The sequence below is a fragment of the Calonectris borealis genome, chromosome 18 (assembly GCF_964195595.1).
Source record: "Calonectris borealis chromosome 18, bCalBor7.hap1.2, whole genome shotgun sequence".
NCBI classification, from domain to species: Eukaryota; Metazoa; Chordata; class Aves; order Procellariiformes; family Procellariidae; genus Calonectris; species Calonectris borealis.
In genome coordinates this window covers 4,407,390-4,419,580 of record NC_134329.1, presented here as the reverse complement: position 1 = coordinate 4,419,580, position 12,191 = coordinate 4,407,390, and the positions used below count along the sequence as shown (strand labels likewise).

The 12,191-nt window shown below is 47.7% G+C and overlaps 1 protein-coding gene and 1 non-coding gene across 4 annotated transcripts; one reads left to right on the top strand and one right to left on the bottom strand.

Moving 5' to 3' along the window:
* Positions 1–3,154: 3,154 nt before the first annotated feature.
* Positions 3,155–9,912, bottom strand: SIRT4 (sirtuin 4). 3 transcript variants are annotated; one of them, XM_075167311.1, is made up of 5 exons: positions 9,641–9,912; positions 6,726–7,231; positions 5,748–6,042; positions 4,392–4,594; positions 3,155–3,935 (listed from the first exon to the last, which is right to left on the bottom strand). In XM_075167311.1, exons 2-4 carry the CDS (start codon positions 7,223–7,225, stop codon positions 4,430–4,432), a joined length of 960 nt encoding a protein of 319 aa, XP_075023412.1. In that variant the 5' UTR covers positions 7,226–7,231; positions 9,641–9,912; the 3' UTR covers positions 3,155–3,935; positions 4,392–4,429. The 3 variants fall into 3 exon arrangements, with proteins under 3 accessions (XP_075023412.1, XP_075023411.1, XP_075023410.1); XM_075167310.1 differs by having other exon boundaries at positions 3,478–4,594; XM_075167309.1 differs by lacking the exons at positions 3,155–3,935; positions 4,392–4,594 and having other exon boundaries at positions 5,262–6,042.
* Positions 9,913–11,951: 2,039 nt separating this feature from the next.
* LOC142090389 (U4 spliceosomal RNA) lies at positions 11,952–12,092 on the top strand. Its single transcript, XR_012676514.1, has one exon. It is a non-coding gene; the product is annotated as a U4 spliceosomal RNA (small nuclear RNA).
* The last annotated feature ends 99 nt before the right edge of the window (positions 12,093–12,191 follow it).

The following is a 12,191-nucleotide window of genomic DNA, read 5'->3' as shown; positions in this document are numbered from 1 at the left end:
ACCCTGCACTGAGACACTATAGAGAATGGCTGGGTGTAGTGATAAGAAACTCTGACTTCAGGCATTTGGCTGAGACCCTCCTCATTCCTTTCCCATTGACTCTAGACAGCCTCCTAGGGCTGTTGCTTTCAGTTGCTGTTTACCTGGGGCTGCCCTAGGATGGGTTACGCGAGAGGAAGGCTCCATCTGTCCTGCCCGAGCTCCGAGTTTTGAATGAATAGACTGAGGAAACCAGTAAGTTGGCACTTACTGGTTTGAACTTGGTTTGAAATACTTTTTTTTTTTTTCTTCCTCACAGCTGCAAAGACTGGGAAAGGGCGACATCCAAGGCAGTCACGGGGGAAGGAGCACACTCTAGAAGGTAGATCTAGTCACCGTCACTCCAAGATTCCTGAACCTCCCAAGTTCACCATGCCCAGGGTCTTCGGTCCTTTTCCAGAAGTTGCGAATAAGCAGGTTTGTCAGTAAGAGCAATCTGACTGTAAGATGTGGGAGGCTGCACTTACACCATACCCACCAGGCACAAGTCCTCTGGGCCATCTGCAGTCTGTGCTGCCCTCACTGGAGCACAGTATGAGAAATACCTTTCCCAGGCTGCAGGACTCGATTACAAAGTTTGCTCTGAGAATTTGCCCAGAAACAAAGACAAGATTTGCCAAATAGAAAGTACCTTTTATTTGCTTTGGGTAACTCCAACTCCACTTCCAGAGGAGTGGCAGAAAAAGTCATTATAAGGCACTCTCAGCTCCTCTATCCAAACCTCAGGAGCTTGGCCTAGTAGCTTTTTTAACAGCTGTTAAAAAAAGGGAAGAGCATAAGCTGTTGATTCAGTTAATTTCATGGTAAAAAAAAGTCCTTGTTCTGTTGTCTGATGTGTACTTTTGCCACCCATAGATGGACACAGCTACGACTTCAAGCCCTGATCTAAAATACTGGTGGACTGGTCTAACAACAGTGAGCCAGAAAAGGTAGGAGAGGATTGAATCATGTGGAGGATAAGGCTGGCTTAAAGCAGACAAGGTAGATGGAAAGGAACTGCGTTTCCTTCCTGGTTATGGGGAAGAGAACACTGCTCAGGCTCTGTAACACACTTTTTCTGTTAGTTTCAGCCAGTAACACAAAGATTACTGCCCTTTTGTTTAGTCTTTTAGGAACAATATTTCTCCCCCTTTTAAAACCCTCCTCCCTTGCAAATTCTGCATAGGCTGAGAGAAGAAAGCTGAACACTAGGTCGGTTCTTTTACTGAGTTTGTTGTTTTCCCACAGCACGGCTAATTCGCATCCTATAGCATTCAACCCTGGAGGTTTCTGTAACTCCCACCAGGCTGGTAACTACATCAGTAAGCTGAGAAACACGAACTTCTCGGGATAGGTCTTTGCTAGTTACCTGCAATGACATAGTTATCTTCTGATAGCTGTTATCTCTCTGCACTGCATCTTCCCACACAAGTAGTCCCCAGGGAGTGACAGGGGAAGGTGTCAATCAGCATTGGAGTGGTGCAGATCTGGCTTTTGGTGTAGGAACTTTAGGCTTTCTCTGGTATTTCTCAGTTGAGCGAACTTACTGCTCAATAGTGTCTTGGGGAACATGTTAAGAGGTGAAGTGCTCTGATCCTGCTCTACGAGAAGTCAATTTTAGTAGTGCTGGATCAGCTTAGCATAAAAAAAAAGGAACTCCTTCGTCTCAGCCTCGTATACTTGTTGTATATATGCTCATTAACATATAGTAATAAACCATGCACAGAATATATACTGTAAATGTTCATTTACATTGTCCTAGTGACTTAAAAGTATGTAGTGTAATCAGTGAAGGGTCAGGCTAACATGACTCATTTATCAGTGGTGCTGAAGAGACACTCTGACTCCTCTCCCACAGGCTCAGCTGCTGAACTGGAGAAGAGGCAGGGATAGATGTGGGAGGTTTAGTTACCTGTCACATTGCTAATGCCAAGTCCTCACTGGAAATGTTTTCTTGTTTTAGACTTTTTGGCAATGCTCCTACACCTTCTCAAAATGCTGGCTCTACTGGCACTAAACCTGCAGCCTCTGTTTTTAACACACCTATGTCATGCAAGTTTCAAGGTGGTGCAGAAGATGACAGAGATAATGAGACATGCAGCCTTAGTTAGGCTCCTAAGGAGGCATAAATGTCTCTTCTTACATGGAAAAACCTATGCAAATAAACGCTCTGTGCAAGCTCCTTGGCTGTGTGTGGAGACTCTGCTATGTGTTAGCAATGATTTCTGCAAAAGCTTTGGTTAGCAGGACAGCTGTACTGTGCTAAAGATGGAGTGACATTTGTGAGCTTTCTTCACTACCAAACAGCAGATACCTGACTCGCTGGAAAGTGGGATCTCCATGAAATGAGAGCAAAATGCAGGTATGGGTCCTGAACTTATCTCGCTTGGCTTCTAAGTGAAGCCATCTCTCCTCTGAGAGCCGTCTCTCCTCCCCCTCATAATAGCCAAATCTTGAAACACGTTAAGTATCTTAATTCCCTCTACCTTCTGCAGAAATTGGGTGCCTAAGTATCCCTTAGATTCTGTGCTTTACTTGCTCCTGCCTAGCATGGATTTGAATCAACAACAAAGCAAAAAAGAACTTTCATCACGTGGTCGGTTGTCCTTGCTTTGCTACTTGACCTTTTAGCAGATGACTCTGGCATCGTTGCTTCCAACTGCTTGTTACAGTTCTGGTCAAAATATTAATACAGGAGATGTTATGTGGAGAGTAGGACTGGGGCATTTGGAAGACCCCAACAATTAATCTCCCTCATAGCCAGAAGGGGAGCGGTAGATTCATGCAGAAGGTCGGGTCAAAAATTTAGCGTTCTACTCTGGGCAAGATTCTGTCTTCTACTCCATAAATGGTTTAATATGTCTTATGTTACCACCCTAAGGATCAACAAAAAATGGTTACCCAGTAGTGCTGGATCTCCTGTTAGCAGTGTGGAAAATTACATCTATTAATAGCTTAAGATTACCTCCTGAGGGAGACTTATTGTACAGATTTAATTGTATTTCTCTCTTAATTCATCAGCTGTTAGTAATTACATCCTGCATTTTTGCAATGGAAAAAATGAATCTCAACTGGCTATTGAGACTGTGCTTAAATAAATCATAGGAGGGAGAGAAAATTACAAAGTAAATAGTATCAGTCTTGGAAACAATTTTAATTCACTACTTCGCTATTCATTAATTAAGTAACATCTTCAAAAAATGCATTCTGGAAAATGTAGCAGCCACGCTGAAAGCAGTGCTGGTAAGATTAGCTTAAAGTAACTCCTCTGGCATCTCAACAATATATAATTTTTAAAGGGTTCAGATTGTAAGCAGTTTAGCTTGTCAACTGACAGTTGAGAGAAATGCTGACTTCCCGTCCTTGCTAGAAGACGTCAATCTGTGCTTTCAAATAGCCTCTTACAAAAGCAGTATTCTTCTTCAGCTTCTTTTTTGAACCTTTTTTTTTTTTAATGACAACTGCAGTTCCTCTTGCCTCCTTTTCTTCTTTGCACACTCCACAGCTGACGGCTGGTGGTATTGGATCCTCCAGCAGATACCGTGGTTTTCCACATTGCCCTCCTGTGCTATAGCCTCAAGTTACTCGGTCAAAATCCCTCTCTCTCATTCTTCTCTGGGGACAACTATAAGAAAGGTATTTTGTTCTCAGATATGGTAGTCTGATTATTCTGTCACAGTGAATGAAAAGGAAAGGCACGGTTTACAATGGCAAGGTAAGGCAGAAAAGTACTTTTTTCATCATGCTCCTGTTTCCTGGTAAGTGGAGATGGTTTCAATGGAGAAAACTGGTCAGGTTGACATGTTTGTCATGTCATGACGAGGTTTGCTGCCCTCTCCTGGTGTCATCAGGGGCCATGCATTGGATCTCACAGCTGCCTCTTAGATTGAGGTTTTCACCTTTTGAGATGATGAGTCCTGCAGGAGTGGAGGGAAAAAGCTGCTTCATAGATGGAATCGATGACTTTAAAGAGCAGTGTGTTGATTAGGATTAGCTGGATCAATTCAACCAGGCACAGGACTTTGAATTGTCAGTTGCAAAGGCAACAGTGCTGATTAGTTTCTCTGAATCTGCAGATGAATCCCCTGTAGCTTTCCGATTGTGACAAATGGATTGGAACTCAACACTGCTGAGTCTTCTGGCCACTCTTGCCCAATTTTCTGGGAGTGTTAGCACTTAGTATGCTTTTTGTTTATGATCATGGGAAACCGTATCATGGCCCATCAGAGTATACCAGTTACAGATGAAAATTTACAGCCACGTTTTGGTGCACATTGTAGGAACGTATTTTTGGTCAGCACATCTCAGTCTTAGCATCTGATGGGAATCCAACTTCTTACCCTGTAAGGTGACTGACCAGGGAAGGTACTCACCTTGTAGAAATACTTTTACACCCAATAGCTACTGAAGCTCAGCTTGTTGGGTCATGTGCAACAATCAAAGGCAGCAGCTCTCCACAGCGGGAATTCAGTTTTAAGGATGCAAAGTGATCTACCCTTGTGGGCCCAATGTTAAGAATCGCAATTGGCAGCCGCCTCTCCTGGGCGGCGAGAGCAAACCTGTAACCAGAGTATACCTGCAGGAATACCAGAAGACAAAATTACTGGCAGCTTAGGCAAAAGAAGAGCGACAGAAAGGAGTAAGGAAAGTAAAACAGTTGCTGTTGGCAGTGGGAGAAGAGGTTGTATGTACATGCTGTGTTAGTCAACTACACTTAATTCAGATAGGAAATTTCTTCATTCGGGAGTGCACAGAAAAGAACAGCTTTTAACCTCTGTCAGTGAAGGATTTGCAGTTTCACAGAAACTGAAACTTTATAGTACATTGAAGGGAAATGTCCTTGTCTTTTAGCAAATCTCTGCAGCAGTTTTTATTAGTTATCATAGGTACTTAAATGCTTCTACTTTGATGGTTCTCACGTGACCCAACTTAGGTAGTACAAGAATGAACCTAAGGCATTTCAATCATTCCTGTACAAAGGATTATAAGCTTAAGAAGTGCAAGCTCAAGGAATTTGTCTCCAGTATCCTGAAGCCAAGAGAATCACAATCAGGCAGCCTTAGTTTTATCTTGTTCTGGGAGGTGTTGGTTTTTTTTTTAATGTAATAGAACTTGTTCCTGGAAAAAATTCTCTTATACAAACTCTATTCCAAAAGCTTCCACGGGTTAAACGACAGGGGTTTCTAAACTACTTTACCTTATAGATAAGAGGCTAATGGAGAAAACGCATTGTGACACAAAGGACTATCCTAAGCAGCAACCAGAGATATTTCTGTTCTCTTCTGCAGAATTTAATTAGGAATTAGAGGTCCTAAACTGGTGTTTCACGCAGTGTGCCATGAGGCCTAGAAAGCTGCCAAAGGCCAAAAAATTCAAGCAAAAAAATGTGGGGTGGTGATCTCTGCAGGACTGAATTGTATCAGGTGTCTTGGCTTTATGGGCAACTGCGAACCTACAATGATGGAGGAGGCAGCAGAGAAAGGTCTGAATGTGTGGATGGAGTTATTTATAGCAGCATGAAGTAGACTGGCCCAGCATGAAGTAGAGAAGCCCAAACAGGCCAACTGTGAAGCCAGATTCCAACCACAGTAAAAATAAAATACAAAGAAGCTCTGGAGAGGCTGTTTTGATCCACAAGCAATTAGTAGACCTAAACTGTGGGACCAAGGATTGTTGCAGGCAGAGTAGCACAGAAATAGGAATGCAGTGTGGGAGGAAGACCTACTTACCTGCATAGAGGATCCTGCCACCAGCATGGAATCTGATTCCGCCAGGCGTTGGTGCACAAAATTCACTTTTTCCTGGCTCACCGTGTCTCCAAAGAACGTCACGTCGGGCTTCAGGATTCCACCACATTTACGGCAGTCTGGGACTTGGAAATTACGCACCTGTTCATCCGTCAGGAAAACATCCCCATCCGGAGCCACACCGAACGCTTCAGCTTTCCAGGTAGGATTCAGAGCTTCAAAGTGCTCCTGAAGTTCAGAGCGCAAGATTTGGTCTCCACAGGCCAGGCAGAAAACCCTGAAATTCAGAGCAAAGTCTTCATGGAGAGTTTCATGTTCAGCTGAAGATCTGGAGTCTGTAACTTGCTCCTTAGAAGGCCTGGAAGGTCTGTTGTCATTATCCACATTTATTTACCCAATAGTACAGGTCAAGGAGCTGTCTACCTCCGATTGTTGCTTTGTAGGAATGCTCTAGAGGAAGCACTTTGAACCCTACCGTGCATCCCCTCTCCCAGTTCAGGCTGTGCTTTTTCCTCTGCGAACTTTGGGTGATCGCAGCCAGACTGTGGTGGTCCCTCTGCAGTCCACTCACCCTGTGCGTTTCTGGCACTATCCACTCTGCTTAGCCCTGGATAATCCTTGCATCGTCAGGATCCCCTTGTCCTCTTCACTAAGAGGACATTCGCTGTAGCAAGGAAAGGGGGCATTCTGACTGATGCAGGCTCCAAGGGAAATGATCCAAATAACGCTCCAAAAAAATGGAGTGGTGTTCATGTTTCTTAAATACTGTGCTGTGAACAGCACTGTTTTGTGATCTTTTTCTCCACCCCAGCCCAACACCACCTTTGAGCATGTCATCTCCAGGAACATAGCATCGACATTTTGCCTCCTTTCTCAGCAGCTAACACGGCACCTGCTTGTCAGTCGCCCTGAACGAGAGACCAGAGGATTAGCCATCCTCCCTCTGCCAAGAGAGAGTACCTGTGCGTGCAGCCGTGCAGTTCTGTCATGCGCTGGCTCCCGGCTTTGGTGTGAAGGGCATCCACGTTCTGGGTCACCAGCCAGTGCAGCTTCCCCAGCTTCTCCCAGTCTCTTAGTACCAGGTGTGCTGTGTTTGGCTGGTGGGAGGAGAACTGGGGCCAGCCCACAAAGTTCCTTGCCCAGTACCGCTGCCGGGCACTGGCACTATGAACGAACTCAGCGTGCTGGATGGGCCGTCTGCCTGTCCTGGCGTAAAGCCCAACACCTTCAGAGCGGTAATCTGGGATCCCCGATTCAGTCGAGATTCCAGCTCCAGTCATTACAAACAGCCTCTTGGAGTTGGAAACAAAGTGCTGCAGCTCCTCTACTTCCACGGGACCTGGGGGAAGACAGGCTGGCACGAAAGCCAAGTTTGGAGAGTTCCTGGATACAGAATGGGATCTGAAATGATGGGATCTGGTGGCTCTGCAAACTCCTGACAACTTCCTGGCAGAGAACATGTTCAGCTAAAAGCCAAGAACAGAACACATGGCAGGTAAAAGAAAGCAAAGAGCATGTCCTTAATTCCGTTTTCTTGGGATTCTCTGGAAAATTATGCTGATAAGTATTCTTTGCTCTTTTTTTTTTTTAGTAAAGAAACACAAATTATTTTGGAAATGTTAACTAAAGCCCACTGTCCGAGGACAGCGTTTGTATGTCCCTTTCACAGAGGGCAACACTGAGGACTGCTCAAGGTACAAGGACAAAGTTAGCACAACCTGACTCGCAGGATTCCTGCTCTCCTATTCTGTGTGAAGGATGGCTGCCTAGGAGGACTTCCAAAGAGCCCAGAAAGACTCTGAGCATGCAGAGTTTTTCCCAGGTATGTGCAACAGGGCAGAGAAGAAATGGCCAAGCACCCCACCCCGAGACACTGTACAGCTGGTGTGTCTGGTTCCTCCCCAGAAGAGACCCTCGCTCTGTTTTCTTTAACATTCTGCCTGCTCCAAATCAGTCCTTTCTATTTACCCCATCCTTTGCACGTGTTGTGGGAAGGGAGAGAAGAACAACCTTGAAATGTTGCTCTTTCAGGACAAAGGCCTTGACTGGTTATCCTGGTTTTTTATAAAGGCCTGGTGCAGAGCAGGCCTTGAAATGGGACTGAAGATGATCAGTACACTGCCTGAATGCCTCTGGCACCTCCTCCTTTGTGGGTGCCACCTCCCCAGAGTCCGTGGAGGGGTACCGCTTTGCTTCTCCAGCAGGAACAGGGGGCTTTGCTGAGAGAGAAGGGATCACCCAAATGTGTGGGGGGCAGAAACAACTGCCTGGCAGGTAGGAATGGGAGGGATATCCTGCTTTAAGGGAGGAACGGCATGCCCTGTTGGGGACAGGCAGGATAGCTTTGCTGACAAGTAGCCTGGAATTGTGTGCAGGACTGTTGTGACAGGAGTGGATAGGTTTGGACTTTGATTTTGTTTGGTCTTTCTAGCAGTCTGTACTTCTCCTTTCTCCATTTCACTATTTTAAAACTATTTTTTCTGGCCTCTCTATGGTTTTGCATACAAAGTACAAAAAGTTTTGAAAGCAACAGTACCAAGAATTGGTTGTCTGGTATTTCTCCCTCCCACTATCTCCCTTAGCAAAGGGCCTTGTATGAGATCTGGAAGATGGAGGAAGGACTTTAATTACTGATAAAAGGGGATGATTTCTAAGGAGTGATTGCAACAGGCCCCAGATAGTCTGGTGCTTAAAGCTTGCTTGGTAATGTGGGACACCTGGATGCAGACTCATGCCCACTTTGCCCTCACCACCAGGAATTTCTGGGAGGACACCTAAGGGACTAGGTCTCACTGGGAGTCCTCTGCAGAGCAGATCCCTGTAACACCACAAAGGAGCAGATCCCTTTCAGGTGTTACAGGCAGTGGTTTGAGGGAGGGCTCTGTGCAGCTTGTTTGCTGTCAAATGGTTAAAGCACGTGGGCGGTTTCATAAATGCTGCCTACAGGAAACTTGCAGTGCCTGTGAGATCTGTGGCAGCTCTGAGAAAGTCGGGGTATTCAAGCGGTGAGCTAGCTTGTCTAAAAGGCTGGCACCTAAGAACTTTTGATGACCTGTGCTTCAGTGCCTGGATGGTTCTTAGACTCCTGCTGTGTCCAAATTGCTTTGCCTCAAGTCCCCGGTCCCCCTCTAGTACCAGTTCTTACAGTAAATGGAGCAATATTTAAATACATTTAAAGTTTGAGTGTTCAACTGTAAGTATCGTGTTACTAAATTGATGCTAGTTGCAAAGAGTAGATTTGTCTCGGTTAACCTCCAGATCTCAAGGCTTTGCGTCATCATCAGTTGAATTACAGGGAAGACTGGACTTCCTCCATAGTCTGAATTGCTTTTTAAATCTAAGCAGTGGATTCTGTTTGCAATGATTTTTGCCTTGTTTTGTTGTTTAGCAGGAGCTGTGTTGGGCATTCCCTCTGAAGAGGCTTAATTTTCCGAATGAATTAATTAGAAGGGACAAAGTCTCCCAATAAACTGTAATCTGCTTTGAGAATAACTTCTATCATGATGCTCCCCAAAGGCTGTTAAGCCAGTTTGACGGTATTTAAATTGCTTTAACTGATGCAAATTCTCTATTCCTGTCCCTTATCATCAAAAGATCTCCGAGAAGGAAACGTTTTGAGAGGGAATGAAATAGAGATATAATATGGGTTGGCCCACGAGAGAGAAGGCAATGGGTAGGCCCAGCATTAAAAATAACAGATACATTTGAGAGCTGCTGGGAAGAAGTAGGACAGTGTAGGAGAGAAACTTAAAAAGGACAGAACATTTCCTGGGAAATGCAAAACTGCTTTTAAAATGAAAGTGCTCAGATTAAAAAATAACAACTGCTATACACAATGTATATATATAATATAATACTATACTCTTTAAACGTACCTATCAAGATCCGAGGCTAGAGTTTGTTTTTAACACGCATGCAAGATGCTCCACAGAAGGAGATCAGGCAGGTTTAAGGTAGAAGATAAACAGGTTCCTACAGATGGTTACAGGCCAGGAATTCAGAGGGACACTCGCGTCATCCGAGCCTCTTTTGCTGTAACAATGACGTGGGGAGCGGGGTACAGCCGAACCGAAGGCATGTAATGAGACAGGAGCGATAGGGTGAAAAACGCCTGAACTCACCTTCCGTGCGGCTGCGGCCCGGCGGCGGAAGGCCGGGGCTGGCTGCCGGGAGAGGGGCTTCCTGGGAAACGTAGTGCGCAAGGAAACCGCGCCCCGAGCGCGGGCGGCCGTTCCGTGCTGCAGAGGAGGAAAAACCCGCCGTCCTGAAACCCGACGAAGTCAAACCGACAGCGCTAAGAGCTTCCTAGCGGCCCTCCAGGAAACATACGAGAATAAAATCAGATTTGATTTGATACCAACGCAAGGAATAGCGTTGATTAAATGCATTGTAGATGCTTGTCCTTATAAAAGCATGCACTTTCTTTTCACTGATACTAACAGGTTTTAGGCTTAAAATGTGACTAAACAAATAATGGAAGAAAAATCCGCTGAGGGCTGTTCAAGACACCGCTTCTAGCTCAGGAACCCCCCAGGCCGTTGTTGGGGGCTGTGACAGTACGCTGGGCTGATGCATTCGCCCTGTTCTGGCACTCTTCCTCCGGTACCTACATTTGGCCCCAGGAGAGGTGGGCCTGTCTGGCAGTCTGATGTTCATAGTTAAGCACATCCGGGATGACAGGAAAAAGGTTTGGGAGAAAGATGTGGAAAGGGCCTGTGGCAGCAAGGATGGGCGAATAATGAAAATGTGGTCCGTCCCGCTGCAGTTAGCGTGGCCAGGTAAAACCCAAGAGGTCAGCATGGGACAAGGATCTCTGCACAGCTTTCAGCAGAGGCATGGATGGAAAACGAGAGGGCGGTTGTTTCTTTGATCCGGCTGGACCTCTCCCAGGGCACAGTCAGACACCTAGGCCACTTTGGTGTCAAATTCGTTGCCACTGAAGGGCTTGTACAGGTCGTGCAGCTCACCAGCTCCTTCCTGGGCCCAGTCTGTCGTTTGCCGTGCCTGTTTTGCTGGAGGTGGGTTTCTGCTGGTGTGGTGAGCGCACCCAAGGGAACCTGACAGCTGGCAGGGGGAAGCGGGGAGTGCTGGGGCTGAGGGCCCATCTCACAGCGGGTGTGAGCTGGTGCATCAGCAGCCATCCTTGGCAGAACCGTGCCGATTAGTCCCACCCCGCAGCGCCTCGTTAGCGGCAGGGATTTCTTCCAGTGTTTTCCAGTTGATCCAGCAGATCCTCCTTTCTAAGCGTGGAGCGGGCAGGGGCGGCTACTCGCGGTGACCCTCTGAGTGCTTGTGCAGATGTGGCCCGCGGCACTTTGCAGAGCTGACCCCCGCAGCTGGTTTTCAACCCCAGGGCTGTGCTGACCTGCCCACCGTGCACTCCGTGCAGGAACCGATTGTGCCTCTGCTTGGCGCAGGGGCTGCCACGGCAGTCACGGGATAAACTCTACGCATTGCCTGGCAATAAGGGGTTTGGTTTTTTCAAAGGAGTCTTATGTTTTTGAAGAACAAATAAATAGGAGGAGGTCCAGGCTGCTGTAGGGTAGCAGCCCGGTAGTAGATGCTCACCTCTCTTATGCACAACGGGCGCTTTCTAATCATTTGGACTGCTTTTCAAATGCATTCTCCAAATAGCTATTGCTAATTAGTTCAGGAATTTTTAATCCGTTTTTCTTGCCTTTTACAGTTATTTCAAAGTCCGGAAGACCCCGAGCCTGTACATAGCAGTGTGCAATTTTGCGGTCATCGGCTTGCGCGGCGCCGACCCTGCGGAGGTGCGGGGCACGACCCCCTTTTTGGCTGTTTCGTGAGTCTGCGTGACCCGTAGGCTGTCAGTGCACGTTTGAAGGGTTTAGACGCGTTTTCACATGGCTGGGTGGTGACTTCGCTTCGGTGCCACCGGGGTGGCGAGGGCAGCCCGGGCCCGGCAAACCCCGTTTCACCCTGGGGGGCCGCCCCGCCCGGCACGGAGATGGGCGATTTTGGCCCACCCCCCCGGCTCGGGCCCCCGGCGCGGCGGCCATTACCATACCGGCCTCCCGGCGGCCCCCGCGTGCGCCGCCGCCGCGCCGCGCCGCTTGCCCCTCGGCGACCCCCCCCCCCGCCGCTAGCGGCAGCGCGGGCTGTGGGCGCGCGGTGGCGCGCCGGCGCGCTCTGAGCACGGCGGCGGGGGGCCGGTGGGGCGGCAGCTTTGCGCAGTGGCAGTATCGCAGCCCGTGAGGGGAACCCGAGGCGCGATCGTTGCTGGTTGAAAACCTTTCCCAATACCGCGCCGTGACGAGTCGGAACACGGTCGCCATCGGCAATTTTTGAGGGCCCCCGCGGGGGCTGCCTTCACGTGGTCAAAGACAGACACCGGCAGGGGCGGGAGGGCCCGGGGAACGACTCGGGGTGGGCGGGGGTGGCGGCCCGGGAGCGACTCGGGCT